The sequence below is a fragment of the Rhinatrema bivittatum genome, chromosome 3 (assembly GCF_901001135.1).
Source record: "Rhinatrema bivittatum chromosome 3, aRhiBiv1.1, whole genome shotgun sequence".
Taxonomy (NCBI): domain Eukaryota; kingdom Metazoa; phylum Chordata; class Amphibia; order Gymnophiona; family Rhinatrematidae; genus Rhinatrema; species Rhinatrema bivittatum.
In genome coordinates this window covers 155,275,354-155,290,616 of record NC_042617.1, presented here as the reverse complement: position 1 = coordinate 155,290,616, position 15,263 = coordinate 155,275,354, and the positions used below count along the sequence as shown (strand labels likewise).

At 41.5% G+C, this 15,263-nt stretch overlaps 1 protein-coding gene across 5 annotated transcripts in view; it reads left to right on the top strand.

The window, feature by feature from the left end:
- B3GALNT2 (beta-1,3-N-acetylgalactosaminyltransferase 2) overlaps positions 1–15,263 on the top strand; it is a 141,456-nt gene that overhangs the window by 59,112 nt on the left and 67,081 nt on the right. For 4 of the 5 annotated variants that reach the window (XM_029593849.1, XM_029593850.1, XM_029593848.1 and 1 more), the window contains exon 4: positions 5,044–5,237. In XM_029593849.1, coding sequence (XP_029449709.1) covers positions 5,044–5,237 — 194 coding nt within the window. The remainder of the gene's footprint in view (positions 1–5,043; positions 5,238–15,263) is intronic. The other variant, XM_029593851.1, reaches the window with a different exon arrangement.

Below are 15,263 nucleotides of genomic sequence, written 5' to 3'. Positions count from 1 at the left end.
CTTGAATTCTATCTGGAGCTCCAGATCTTCTGTCCACTGCTCTTCGACCTTCAGAATGGGGTTATGATTCAGGTAGGCCTATATAGTGATGTATGGAGCACACTTTCTGCCTAGCAAGTCCCCCAGCAAAGTCTGACTCTACCGATGAGGGGCCTAGTCCACTGCCAATCCTCTCTCTGTTTTCTGTTCAACGTCTCAAAGTGTGCATAGTAGAACTGAGGCTGGACAGAAATTTCAAGCTTTTCTCAAAGCTCCTCAAAGGACCTAACCCTATCCTCTTCATACAAATCATTTAAACATTGCAGTTCTGCCTCCCACTATTGTTTTGCCTCATGGCTATATGTATGGAGTGACAATGCTGGATTCTTCCACAGGAGTTAGAATGCCAGGGGACCCTTTCCACTAATGCTCAGCTCTCTGCATAGCGCTCTCCAAGATTTAACTATACCAGGCAATGGTAGGGCAAATTCTACATGCCCTCTTTCCCCAGGGGACAATGAAATAGACGTGAGCAGGGAGAGAAGATCAGTCTCCCCTGCCATATTATTTTCAGTGGCTAATCATGGAGACAGTCTATCTCTATATAACCATGAAAAGATTCCCTGTAAACGGGTGGCCGAAAAATAAGTTTGTAAATCTGGAAAAGCCAAACCTCCCCATTCCTTATGCCTACATAAAGTGTGCAGTTTAACCCTCGTGGGTTATGCATTATCCTATTTTCTTCTGTTGGATCCTTCCAGTTTTTGAATGAAGATCTTTTGGCTAAAATAGCTTCTTTCACCTCCCCTTTTAACCATGTCTGTAATTGTTTTGCCTTCTTTCCACCTTTTTTAATGTGTGGAATACATCTGGACTGTGCTACTAGGATGGTATTTTTTTAACAATGACCATGGCTCTTGCACACTTTTTACCTTTGTAGCTGCTCCTTTCAGTTTTTTTTCTTACAATTTTTCTCAATTTCTCAGTTTCCCTTTTGAAAGTTTAGCATGAGAGCCGTGGATTTGCTTACTGTCCCCCTTCCAGTCATTAATTCAAATTTGATCATATGATCACTATTGCCAAGCGGCCCCACCACCGTTACCTCTCTCACCAAATCCTGTCCTCCACTGAGAATTAGATCTAAAATTGCTCCCTCTCTTGTCAGTTCCTGGGTCAATTGCTCCATAAAAATGTCATTCCATCCAGGAACTTTATATCTCTAGCATGTACTGATGATATATTTACCCAGTCAATATTGGGGTAATTGAAATCTCCCATTATTACCGCACTACCAACTTGGTTAGCTTCCCTAATTTCTCTTAGCTTTTCACTATCAGTCTCACCATCTTGCCCAGGTGGACGGTAGTATACTTCTATCACTATAGTTTTCTCCGACACACAAGGGATTTCTACCCATAAAGAGGATTCAGTTGTGTATTTAGTCTCATGCAGGATGTTTATCCTGTTGAACTCTATGCCATCCCGGACATAAAGTGCCACACCGTCTCCCGGGTGCTTCTCTCTGTCATTGCCATATAGTTTGTATCCTGGTATAGCACTGTCCCATTGGTTGTCCTCCTTCCACCATGTCTCTGAGATGCCAATTAAGTCTGTCATCATTCACTGCTATACATTCTAATTCTCCCATCTTACTTCTTAGACTTCTGGCATTAGCATACAAACATTTCAAAGTTTGTTTTTTTTTGTATTTTCATTCTGCTTTTTAATTGATAGGGATAAGTTAGAATTTTTTAGCTAAGCTGAGTTTTTAGTTACAGGCACTTGGACTACTTTTCTTATTTTTATTTATTTATTTATATATTTAACGTTTTTAATATACCGATAACCGTTTGCACATCGTATCGGTGTACATTTAACTCAAAACATGGTAGGCAGAGCCTTTACATAGAACAGTAACTATAACAATTAAAAGTTGCAAGGCATAACAAGAGCAAAGGTATTGCGAAAATTCTTAGAATTGGAACCTCACTGTCTGGATGCCCTAATTCTAATACATCTTTAGTATCCTTTGAAGATACCTCTCTCTGAACCATGCGCTGCTGAGCGACTGCTTTCCCCTTTGTTCTAGTTTCCAGTTCTAGTTTCCAGTTCCAAGTTGATTTCCCTGATTTTTTGTAACTTTCTCACATCCTTTATTTGATTCACTGTATTTATTCACTTTATTTAAAGTTCAAGGTTCTTACTGAGAACATTGTTTTAAGTTATGTTATGCTTTACACACTCTGTTAATTGTAAACCGGGTTGATGTGATGCCTGTCATGAAACTCGGTATAACAAAAACAATAAATAAATAAATAAATAAAATAAAAGCTGCTCTATCTCCTTTTTAAAAGTTAGTGCCAGCAGTCTGGTTCCTCCCTGGTTAAGGTGGAGCCCATCCCTTCGGAAGAGACTCCCCCCTTCCCCAAAAGGTTCCCCAGTTCCTAACAAAACTGAATCCCTCTTCTTTGCACCATCGTCTCATCCACGCATTGAGACTCCTGAGCTCTGCCTGCCTCTGGGGACCTGCGCGGGAACAGGGAGCATTTCAGAGAATGCTACCCTGGAGGTTCTGGATTTAAGCTTTCTACCTAAGAGCCTAAATTTGGCTTCCAGAACCTCCCTCCCACATTTTCCTATGTCGCTGCTGCCCACATGTACCACGACAGCCGGCTCCTCCCCAGCACTGTCTAAAATCTTGTCTAGGTGACGCGAAAGGTCCGCCACCTTCGCACCAGGTAGGCATGTTACTAGGCGATCCTCATGCCCACCAGCCAACCAGCTGTCTACATTCCTAATAATCGAATCACCAACTATGACGGCCGACCTAACTCTTCCCTACTGGGCAGTAGTCCTTGGGGAGATATCCTCTGTGCAAAAGGACAATGCATCACCTGGAGAGCAAGTCCTTGCTACAGGATCCTTTCCTGCTGCATCAGGTTGATCCTCTCCAATCATGAGACCACCTTCCTCCAAGGCAATACCAGGGCTGCCAGTCTGAAGTTGGGAGTTGGCTACTATGTCTCTGAAGGTCTCATCTATATACCTCTCTGTCTGCCTCAGCTCCTCCAGGTCTGCCACTCTAGCCTCCAGAGATCGGACTCGTTCTCTGAGAGCCAGGAGCTCTTTGCATCGCATGCACATGTACAATTTCTCACTAGCGGGTAAAAAAATCATACATGTGACACTCGATGCAAAAGACTGGGAAGCCCCCCTCTTGCTGCTAGACTGCTGCCTTCATCTCAATTTTGTTCAGTTCCTATTTAAGTTTTAGGTTGCTATGGGAGTAGGAATGTGTCTAATTAATGTCCTTTAAATGTATTAGTGAATTCACTATATGTCTGGTAGTGGTCTACATGGGAATGATCAAACTCTCAATATGGTGGTGGTGTGTTTTTTTTTGTTTTTTTTTAAGTGGCACCTGCCTTTAAATTAAAGGATGAGCTAGGGTTGGGAGGGTTGGGAAATCCAAACAGTGTAACTTCAGTTACACTGTTTGGATTAACAAATGTTGGTACCTAATCAAACCAAATCACACTACCTCAACACTTTTCCAAGGTGAGTAACTGAACTGAACTTTTCAATCTTTTTAGATAGGTATACACTGCTCCTAGCTTATTTCTAGCTTCTGGCTACTTCTTTTTTTTTTTTTTTTTTTTTTTTTAATATACAAAACTCTAACTTCTGCTTACTGGCTGCCTTACTGACTATTAAAAGCACGAACACACTAAATAATATTACCAATTAGTTAACTTTGCCCCAATACTTTTAAAAAAGACAATGTCCCAAGCAAAAACTTACTATTCCTTTCAGCCACCAGCAAGGTGATCCTCTCCTCTCCGTGCTCCCACTGGATTTTTTAGGCTTTGGGATTTGGCTCCTTATTGCTGATAGGCATGTATTTCTGCAAATGGTCAGTTCTCATGTCCTCGAGGTGGCTGTATATATATGGTTACTGTTGTTTCTGAGCAAACGTTCTGCAACATGGCACATAGTTCAGAATCAGTGGAGTTCCTTAGGCTGAGTAGTCCTCTTTCTCTCACTATATTCACTCCCCAACATGCAATGGTCTGCAATGCCAAGGGGATCTTCATGGATATGGTGCCCAGGTTTCTGGAGTCCTGTCACAATACCTACATCCTCTCACAATCAGGAATTCATGACAACTTCCAGAATGATCTCATCATTGAGGGTTGGCTTTCTAAGTATGTATGCTACTCCAACGACACAACAACTAACCTCTGACATTTTCTCTCACTCTGTATCTACCACTTTGGACCTGGAGGGCCCCTCTAGCCTTTACCAGGGAACAGACTCATTGCTTAGCAGCTAGAGATATCTCACTCTCCTTTCCTTGCCTTCTCCCCAGCAGGTGATGGAGGATATCCACTCAAAACCAGGCTCATGATCCTACTGACATTCACAAACTATAGAAGATGTCCCCTACAACAGGGCCCAACATCAGACTAGGGCAGTCACTGAGAGAATCTTAGGCTTATTCAATCACATTTCGGCTGCATGGACAAATTAAGAGGTCTATGACATCTTTATAGTCTGCTGCATACTTCATAACCTGGCCAAACTATTATCATATAATGTCCACCCCAGCACTATAGTAACACTAACAGTATTATCATTTTTCAGTGATACCTTGTCAGGTTTTATGGACTATATGTAAACATGGAGGTTTTCACTATTTAATGTTTTTTGCATTATATGACCCCTTCCTTCCCTGCTTACCCTTACAGAAGTTTGTTTCTGTTGCAGATAAGCTAATCTTACTAATTCCGATTTGCTTTGGGTTTTAAATGTTATAGATGCAGAAGTAACATTTTATATCCTTGTCTGGTTTAAAATAAGTTGCTTGTGTGTCTTGTGGGAATTAGCCTACGACTAAATACTGGCTTGGAAGAAAAGAGAAAAAATGTGGTTACTATTATTTGCTAGATAGATAAGCAGCTTGTAATTACTGATTGCTGATTTTTTGTTCTCCCTCCTTTTTAATAAAGGCATTCTCTTTATCTTACTCCATGTTTGATCTCATGCTTTTTTCCTCTTTTGCAGTTTTGAAACAGGAGATTGAAGTATTCATTATCCCTGAAGCTGCATCCTCAGCATTGTCAGACGACAGAGCTGTAAGCGTGAATTTCCGTGTCCTCTACCCTATTGTCATCACCAGGCTTGGGGTCTTCCAGGATAATAACGTTGTGGGGTTTGATAGGAATATCACAGTAAAACTCTACCAAGCAGAGCATGAGGTATTTAAGTCTTTTTAAATGGAGCATGCTATGGAAGTTTAATTGATTTGACATTTAAAAAAACAAGTTGCAAAAAATAAAGCTGCATGGCATAATGAGCTGCAGTTGGAAGGGAGCAACAATTTAAGCCATATAATAAGGGTGGAAAGGGGGTATATATTGGGAATTATTGTATGCTTCATTTGAAATGTATTGGCATCATGCCTTCAGTCACACAAGAAGTGTACTGATGGTAATGGATCTATAGCTCTTTATTAAATAGTGGGAAAATGGATTATAAAGTAGAATTTTTATATATTCAGACCATAATTATGTGGATTGTGAAAGGTAATAGCAGCAATAACTGTGCAGTGAAATGAAAAATAGTTTCCATTTCAAGATTTACCCATCGATGCACAGCTCAGCTAACATGGAGAAAGCCAGTTTACCATCGATGTTAACCATCACTTATATTGTATGTTACATCACAAGTTTCTGGCTATTCCTTCGATCTGAAAATGTCCGTTATGCACCGCAATAAAAAAAAAAAGTAAGTAGAACGCTGCTGTTTTCACAGGCTTATTGTGAAGCTAGACTAAAGCAGAGGTCATCAGTCAATCCACCATTAAGTAATTTGTTTCCCATGCAGGTTTCATTGTATGGTAATGTTACTTACAGGGGGTCATTTTCAAAGTGGGTTTTATCCATAAACGATTGTTCTAAAATTGAGCTGGACTCATTGCATGTAAATGTACATCTGGAGCCCAGTGTGGCTCTTGCTTTTATGTGCACGGAGGAGAGGCGTTCCTGGGGGGCAGATGTGGGGGTGGGATCGACACTTTACATGCATACTTTTTTGTTTTCCAGAGTATGTGTCTAAGTGTGCACGTGTAAGTATGCACGCAGAAGTTCTGCCCTCGGAGGAGGTGTAACTTCGTGCGGAATTTAGTGCGTGCATGTGCTCGGCCAAGTGCCTGGATATTTTCAAGCTGACTTTGCACACATTGAAAACATTCACCCAGGCTTTAGCACTGTGTAGGCTGTTGGAAAATCTTACCCTCCCCAGTCTTGAAAAGGAAAATTTTGTAAAATGGTTTGTGCAATTTTCTATTGCTTTTCTCAGCCGACACGATTCTGGTATGAATAAGCAGCAGTGCTCATTTATGGTCCCCCATTCCATTTGTTGAAAATGTAAAATATGCAGGAAATATTCATTTGAACGTTCAGACCAGATTGGTCTCACTTGTTTTAAAAATAATAAAATCTTGGTTGTGAGTATTTCCTCTGGCTCTTCAGCTGATCTGGCTTTTATCCCTGTCTGCCCCTTTTTTTTTTTTTTTAAGTATCCCTGAGGACAGTTGAGAGAGCCCTCGCTTTGTGGGGTTATGAAGGTGGAAGAAGGCCAAGGGTGACATAGACTAGGATATTTCTTATACAGTATACCCACAGGAAATATTTAGAAATAGGATTAATATTGTAGATCAAATAAATACGATGAAGTTAAAAATGTGTTCTCTTTTTGTGGTTTACATGCTGTAGATACAACAGTCACCAAATTGTAGGTGATAGCTTTTGACTGGACTGATTGCACACACATTGAGTGGTCTACGTGCTGCAAGTATTCTCCAGATATGTGTTAACCTGGTGTTTTAAAGACATCCTGCGTGCCTAGTGTGGCCCTTTATCAGCAGTATTTGCAAATAACAAACTATCTCCATTGGTCCCCCTATCTGTGTTTTATTTATTTTATCCCTAACAAGATAATTGTGAAGTATTTTTTGAAAGCTCCTCCTCTTTAGTCACTTCATGCATTATATATTTGGGTAAATCGTGGTGCTGCTATGGCGCTTTCTCCATTTCCTATGAAGACATCACACTAATATTTAATGTAAAACCAAATATAATATGAACAACTTTTGAAGATTTAAAAAAAAAAAAAAAAAAAAAAAAGGATTTGGCAGAAAGATAACACAGAAGTGAGATTAAAGATTAAACAGTGGATCTAAGTAACAGCTAAGTTGTTAGTTTGGGAAATCTGTTTTTTAACTGCTGGGTGGTTTTGGGTTTTTTTTTTGTTTTGTTTTTTTTAACATACAATTGCAGTCACCAGTCACTTTGCTTTTTTTTTTCAGAATTTATTTATTTATTTGTTTATATTCTTTTCTATACCGACGTTCATGGCAAAGTCATATCACATCGGTTTACATCAAACGAGAGGTTTACATCGAGCGAGGTAGATTAAATTCTTGATTGTATTTGCCCAAAAGCTCTTTCATTGTACATTTCTGTACAGTCTGTCGTGAACAGGTTCCTGACATGACACCATTAGCTAGGGGAGTACACCAAATTTCAGTGCTGTCTCCTCCTTCGTGTAGCAGTAACATTTCTACAGAAGTGACAAGGAGATTTGCTTTCCAGCAATGTGCAAGCAATTTCCTTTTTCTTTGGTTTTGTTTAACTTTCAGTGACGTGGTTTGCAAGATTGACCTTTCATGGACTGGCTCCATGTTTTCTTTTCTGTGTGTATTTTTAAGGAAAGCACAAGCCTTCTGTCTCCCAGCTAGTCCTTAGCCAAACAATCTTCTGATGTAATAGAACTGAATGAGCATGATCATTGAGACCCTAGTGCCCTCTGTCAGTGCCAGGAACAGCAAACATCAGGAGAGAAACAGTATTTTGCCACAGAAATTCTTTCACCTGAGGATGACTTAAGAAAGTGTAATGAATTAGGTGGGAGGGCCTGTTAGGATCATCCTGGAAAGATAGCCTAGTTGAGCTAGTATATACCAACCGGAACTGGTTCAGGCCCCTAAGACTTGGCATTCCCTCCTCCCCCAATGTGACTGAGAATTTTGTTGTACATAATACATCTGAAGAAGGGGATTTGTGGTCTCAAAACCATTGTGTGCACCAAGTCACACATTAACAAAATTGTTGTGTGGCACACCAGTTTCCAAGGAGCAGACAGTGCAGGCATATGCCGAATTTTAAAATAAAGGAGGGGAGTAGGCAGGGATACATATGAACTTTTCACAATGGACCAGTGCCCTCTATATCAAGTGCAGGATAAGGAGAGATGTCAGTGTGGCTGCCAGAGCCCCTTCACTGCTTTTACTCCTAGCATTCAGGATAAGTCACATCCAGTGCTCAGTGCACACACTCCTCTTCTCACTCAACATGGGCATAAGAAGGAGACTGGAAAAACTCAGAAAAAGACGCAAGACAGAGAAGATGAGGTGCTATACAAAATGGATTCAGCTTTCCTTGCCCTGCATATGTATGAATACACATGTTCTCAGATAAGAGCTCCCACATGTTTAAGAACCACCACAGTTGTCTCTTGTTGCTGTGAGGTGCTAAGTGCAGAACTCAGGTGATGGTCTGGATCTGAGCATCAGAAAGTTGTGATTTTTCTGTAGCACATCTGATCAGGTTTTCAATTGGTCCTTTGAAAGGTATCATAGCCTACAAAAACTTGACTGTACATGAATAACTCTTATAATGCGGATGTGGAAAGTGAGATATATATTCTCAGCTGGAGGATCGGGTCTCTGGGCCTATGACAGCAGTCCTTTAAGGGACTCGCTATAATCTCAGAAACCTGCTAAGTCACACTTCCATATTAGACAGGTACTGAAAATGTGAAGAACCTCGCTGTACAGGCAGGACCAGTTAGGCCCCCAAAGAATTGAACCACTGACTAAGCTGTATAAATTGTGAATATATATATTTAGTATTTGGCTTCTCTTTTCTGTTAAGCTCTCTGTCTTCTCTGGAAAACTAAACCACTGAATTTTGTGTGTTAATGGTTAGTCTCTGAGGCCCTTGGGGAAATATGCATTATTGAGCTACCTATCAGTCACATTCCTTTGACCTTTTTGAGCCAACACCTGGCAGGGTCCCTCTGCCCTAGGGCTGGAATGCATGGACAAGAAAAAAGTACACAGCATGATTGATGACTGGGTATTGGTGGGAAAGTCAGTCAAAGAACAGATCCTGTGTAAAAACCACCTTACAAAAGCAATACTTTAGTACTGGTGGTAATGCAAGGCATTCATGATGAGCCAGTGCTACGGTGCTGAAGTCCTAAAAGTCCTGGGCTGCTCCACTGGTGAGATTCTTGGGATGTCCTCAGGGAAGTGAGCAAATTCTTTTACATTGTACATGTACATGCTTAGCTGATTTTCTCATTTACTGGTCCAGTAAATTGAGTATATATAATAATCCAGGACTAATAAAAAAAAATTGCAGTGCACATAAGAATAAGGTATAATATAAATAAGGAAAAATAATACAAATATAATAGAAGTTCATATACTTTCTTGCAACGTATCTTCTATTACATTTGTATTTTTCCTTATTTATATTATACCTTATTCTTTTGCAATTATTATTAGTCCTGGATTATTATATATACTCAGTTAAGTGGGACAGTAAATGTGAAAATCAGCTAAGCACATTGTATATATTTATTGTCTGTCTGTAGGAATTAAGAAAGAGAACTCCACCTAGTGATCTTAACCACTCCCCGGCCATTACAACTTCTCATCCAGAAAGTGGGGGAAAAAGGTGGAAAAAGGCATGCCAGGAAAGAAGTTGGCTGAACCCTGGGAAGCAGAGCAGGGACCAGACTGAAAGGCAGAAGCCCTCAGGAATCATGTAAATCAGTTACTGTACTGAGGGGACAAGAGGCTAGCCTGGCTCCAGTTGGTGAAATAACTGATGCTAGCTGTTTAGTTATAGTTCAGATAGAGCTAGGTATTATGAACATAAGAATTGCCATACTGGTTCAGACCAAGGGTCCATCAATCCCAGTATCCTGTTTCCAGCAGTGGCCAATCCAAGTCACAAGTACCTGGCAAGTACCCAAACATTAAATAAAAATCTCAAGCTACAATTGCTTAATAATTAATAGCAGATTATGGATTTTTCCTCTAGGAACTTATCCAAACCTTTTTTAAACCCAGCTACACTAACTACTGTAACTACATCCTCTGGCAATGAATTTCAGAGCTTAACTATGCACTGAGTGAAAAAGAATTTTCTTCAATGTGTTTTAAATGAGCTACTTGCTCCCTGGTCCTTCTATTACCTGAGAGAGTAAATTACCGATTTACATTAACTTGATCAAGTCCTTTCATGATTTTGACCTCTATCATATCCCCTCCTCAGTCGTCCTTTCTCCAAACTGAACAGCCCTAACCTCTTTAGTCTTTCCTCATAGAGGAGCCGTTCCATCCCCTTTATCATTTTGGTTGCCCTTCTCTGCACTTTCTCCAGTGCAACTATATCTTTTTTGAGATATGGTGACCAAAATTGCACACAGTATTCAAGATGCGGTTTTTATTTATTTATTTTTTAATCGTTTGTTGTAACATTTATCCCTCTCTGCTGCTACATTACAAATAAACCTACCTAACAAACACAACATTTTGGTCCCTGCTTTGCTAGCAGTGGTGTTGCTTTCTTGAAAGATCTAGCTAGACTCCTGTCCATTACATAAATGTTTGTAATTACTCTGTTAAATAGCTGATAGTCTTAACTTTCTTATATGCAAGAAAACAAAATATCCCTATTACTATGCAAATTGCTACTGTGTGATTTAAGTTCTCAATTTTAATATTGCTATACATCTTGAAAACCCAAGAAAGCAATATTATCACAGAATAATACTGTAAATAATACTGTGTCAGGGAGCCTGTAGTGAAGTTTGACATTTACAGATAACTCCACTTGTCATAAGAGCATTTCTCTTGCTTTCAATTGGATTGGCCTGATAAATTATAATATGAGTATAACTAAAAATGGAAAAAAAATGTTATATCTTGTACTTGCATGTTTTCTGTCATACCAGCTATTGACTGAAGCCCTAAAATTTCAGTGTTAGTAACTTTAGAACTTCTCAAAATCTTTTTTTTTTTCCCATAAAAATGGACCTAGGCATTAAGCTGCGCCAAATTTGGAAAGCTAGCCTGGGTGACTTTCTACATTTAGCACATTCCTTAAAATGGACTTATTTCTGATATACTAAGCAAATGACATGCACATTATGTCACTGCTAATATGGAATTGTTAGTGAGTATTTGCATGTTAACAGTGCCATGATCTGTATTAGTGCAAGGATCTGGCCTTTCAGTCAACAGGAGAACCTTATCTGCCTTATAGAAACATATAACACCAGATAAGAAACATGAGGCCCATCTCATCTGTCAACTTTAATTCCTTTTTGCAGTGCCATTTGATCTCTGGCCTACCCTTCACTTCTCTTCAGCTTAAGATTCTTTGTGCTTATCCTGTGTCGTCTTCAATTCTGTAAATTTTTTCCTCCATCACCTCCTTTGAGCCTCATATCATGACTTCTTATTCTAGAAATTTCTTTTTTGCTGGAAAAGCTTGTTTCTTGTGCATTTTATATACTTTTGAGTTATGTGAATGTTTCTACCTTATTACCCGCTCTTGTTTCCTCGGAGGTATATTTATTTAGGTCCTCAGGTCCAACCATTTTGGTAACCCTTCTCTGGACTTCCTGAATGCCATCTATATGTTTTCAAAGGTATGCCTTCTAGAGGTGAGCATAATATTCCAGATGAGATTTACTCATTATACTGCTTCCTCTGCATCCTAGTATTCCTCTGGCTTTGGCCACTACCATGTTGCACTGTTTTGTTACCTTGAAGTCTCGCTCTCCTGATTGGCACACAACAGTATCTCATTCCCCATCCCATCATGTACTTACTGCTCCCTTGGATTTTTGCATGCCTAAATGCATGACTGCACTTTTTTTCAATTGAGTCGGAGATCCCAAATCACTTTTTGAGCTTTTCTAGATCATGCTTCATTATGTCTACTTCCTCAGGGGCATCCACTCTGTTGCAGATCTTAGTGTCATCTGCAAGAACCACAAGCCTTACTAACTCTTCTACAGCATTACTCAAAAAAAAAAATATTGAACAGAACTGGTCCCAGGACTTTATTTTGGACTTCAACACTCATAGGTGCTCTGGGGGGGGGGGGGGAGCACTGGCGAGTAAAATAAATGTTCTCCTTACCTAGGTCCTCCCCCTGTGCACACACCCCTGTTTTTGGGCCTCTTTGCTTCTTTCGTGTCCTCTAGCCTGGCCCGTAGTAGCAATGGAAATAAGTTAGCATGGTGCCTATGTCCAGGTGTGTAATCGCAGACCCTCTGACGTCCTGTCCCCTCCTCTTCAAGGTTTTCCTGATAATAAGGAAACCCATGGGGAGGACCACCACAGGGTTTGTGAGGTCCCATTCTAACTTCTTTCTATTGCTGCCATGGGTTGGGCTAGAAGAGAATGGGCATGCTACCATCTGGGTCCTCGTCACCATGCTTTAAGTTGTGAGCTGATGTTGGAGATGGGATCAGCATATCTGGGAACTTTAGTCATGGTTACTGTCGCTGTTCCCTCTAAGCTGTGCATTGCTTTTATGTCCTGCGCAGGAAGACCGATGGGACTGTGGTGGAGCTCATCCCTCCACTGTCTGGGTTGCATCCGTGTGTGTGAATAGGAGCATGTCTGGGTTGCATCTGTGTGTGTGTGTGTCTGTGAATAGGAGCATCTCTGGGTTGCATCTGTGTGTGTGTGTGTCTGTGAATAGGAGCATGTCTGGGTTGCATCTGTGTGTGTGTGTGTCTGTGAATAGGAGCATGTCTGGGTTGCATCTGTGTGTGTGTGTGAATAGGAGCATGTCTGGGTTGCATCTGTGTGTGTGTGAATAGGAGCATGTCTGGGTTGCATGTGTGTATGAATAGGAGCATGTCTGGGTTGCATCTGTGTGTGTGAATAGGAGCATGTCTGTGTTGTATGTGTGTGTGAATAGGAGCATGTCTGGGTTGCATCTGTGTGTGTGTGTGTGAGAATAGGAGCATGTCTGGGTTGCATCTGTGTGTGTGTGTGAATAGGAGCATGTCGGTTGCATCTGTGTGTGTGTGTGTGTGTGAATAGGAGCATGTCTGGGTTGCATCTGTGTGTGTGTGTGAATAGGAGCATGTCTGGGTTGCATCTGTGTGTGTGTGTGAATAGGAGCATGTCTGGGTTGCATCTGTGTGTGTGTGTGTGAATAGGAGCATGTCTGGGTTGCATCTGTGTGTGTGTGTGAATAGGAGCATGTCTGGATTGCGTGTGTGTGTGAATAGGAGCATGTCTGGATTGCGTGTGTGTGTGTGAATAGGAGCATGTCTGGGTTGCGTGTGTGTGTGTGAATAGGAGCATGTCTGGGTTGCGTGTGTGTGTGAATAGGAGCATGTCTGGGTTGCGTGTGTGTGTGTGAATAGGAGCATGTCTGGGTTGCGTGTGTGTGTGTGAATAGGAGCATGTCTGGGGTGCGTGTGTGTGTGTGAATAGGAGCATGTCTGGGGTGTGTGTGTGTGAATAGGAGCATGTCTGGGTTGCGTGTGAGTGAGAATAGGAGCATGTTTGGGCTGCATCTGTGTGTGTGTGTGAATAGGAGCATGTCTGGGTTGCATGTGTGTGTGTGTGTGAATAGGAGCATGTCTGGGTTGCATCTGTGTGTGTGAATAGGAGCATGTCTGGGTTGCATCTGTGTGTGTGTGTGTCTGTGAATAGGAGCATGTCTGGGTTGCATCTGTGTGTGTGTGTGTGAATAGGAGCATGTCTGGGTTGCATCTGTGTGTGTGTGTGAATAGGAGCATGTCTGGGTTGCATGTGTGTATGAATAGGAGCATGTCTGGGTTGCATGTGTGTATGAATAGGAGCATGTCTGGGTTGCATCTGTGTGTGTGAATAGGAGCATGTCTGGGTTGCATCTGTGTGTGTGTGTGAGAGAATAGGAGCATGTCTGGGTTGCATCTGTGTGTGTGTGTGAATAGGAGCATGTCGGTTGCATCTGTGTGTGTGTGTGAATAGGAGCATGTCTGGGTTGCATCTGTGTGTGTGTGTGAATAGGAGCATGTCTGGGTTGCGTGTGTGTGTGTGAATAGGAGCATGTCTGGGTTGCGTGTGTGTGTGTGAATAGGAGCATGTCTGGGGTGCGTGTGTGTGTGTGAATAGGAGCATGTCTGGGGTGCGTGTGTGTGTGTGAATAGGAGCATGTCTGGGTTGCGTGTGAGTGAGAATAGGAGCATGTTTGGGTTGCATGTGTGTGTGTGTGTGTGTGAATAGGAGCATGTCTGGGTTGCATCTGTGTGTGTGTGTGTGAATAGGAGCATGTCTGGGTTGCATCTGTGTGTGTGTGTGTGTGAATAGGAGCATGTCTGGGTTGCATCTGTGTGTGTGTGTGTGTGTGAATAGGAGCATGTCTGGGTTGCATCTGTGTGTGTGTGTGTTTGTGAATAGGAGCCTGTCTGGATTGCATCTGTGTGTGTGAATAAAATAGTAGCCTAAATGCATATTTTCCCATTGTACCTCCTATCCAATCGCTCTGCTCCCTTCTCCAGCCCCTCCTGGCCTGTTCACTTCATGCTGCCTGAAGGGGAAGGAAACAGCGCGTTCACAAGTATGGGAATCGGATGGTGCTTTTACCCCTCCCCAACTGCTTACATTGCCTGTTCATAAATCCTGACCTGCCCAGTACCAGTCTCTGAGCCCACGCTGTTGATAGCCCTTCTTTTCTCTGAGTGAATTCCATTCATCACTACCCTCTTGTCTGTCATTCTAACAGTTTCTGACCCATCAGCCACCTTGGGGCTCACCCTAGTACCAGTTCACATTAAGAGAGTCCAAGATCTCTCTAATTTTAATTGCTTCTGCAAATGGACTGTTCCAGTGAGCATCCAGTGGATGAAAATCTCCCTCCAGCGACACCTCTCCCATTATTGTAGTCTTTAACTGGATCTCCATCTAGCTCTTCTACCTGTGCAGGAAGTCTGTAAAATATGTGGGTGTTCTTGGATCTGTACTGTTTAACATATTCATAAATGATCTAGAAAAGAGAGCAAAAAACTGTGATCAGATTTACAGTTTACAGAAAATTATTGAAAGTTGTTAAAACATGAGGGGATTGTGAAGAGTTGCAGGAAGACTTTGCGAGCCTGGGAAACTGGGCATCTACATGCCAAATTGTAATATG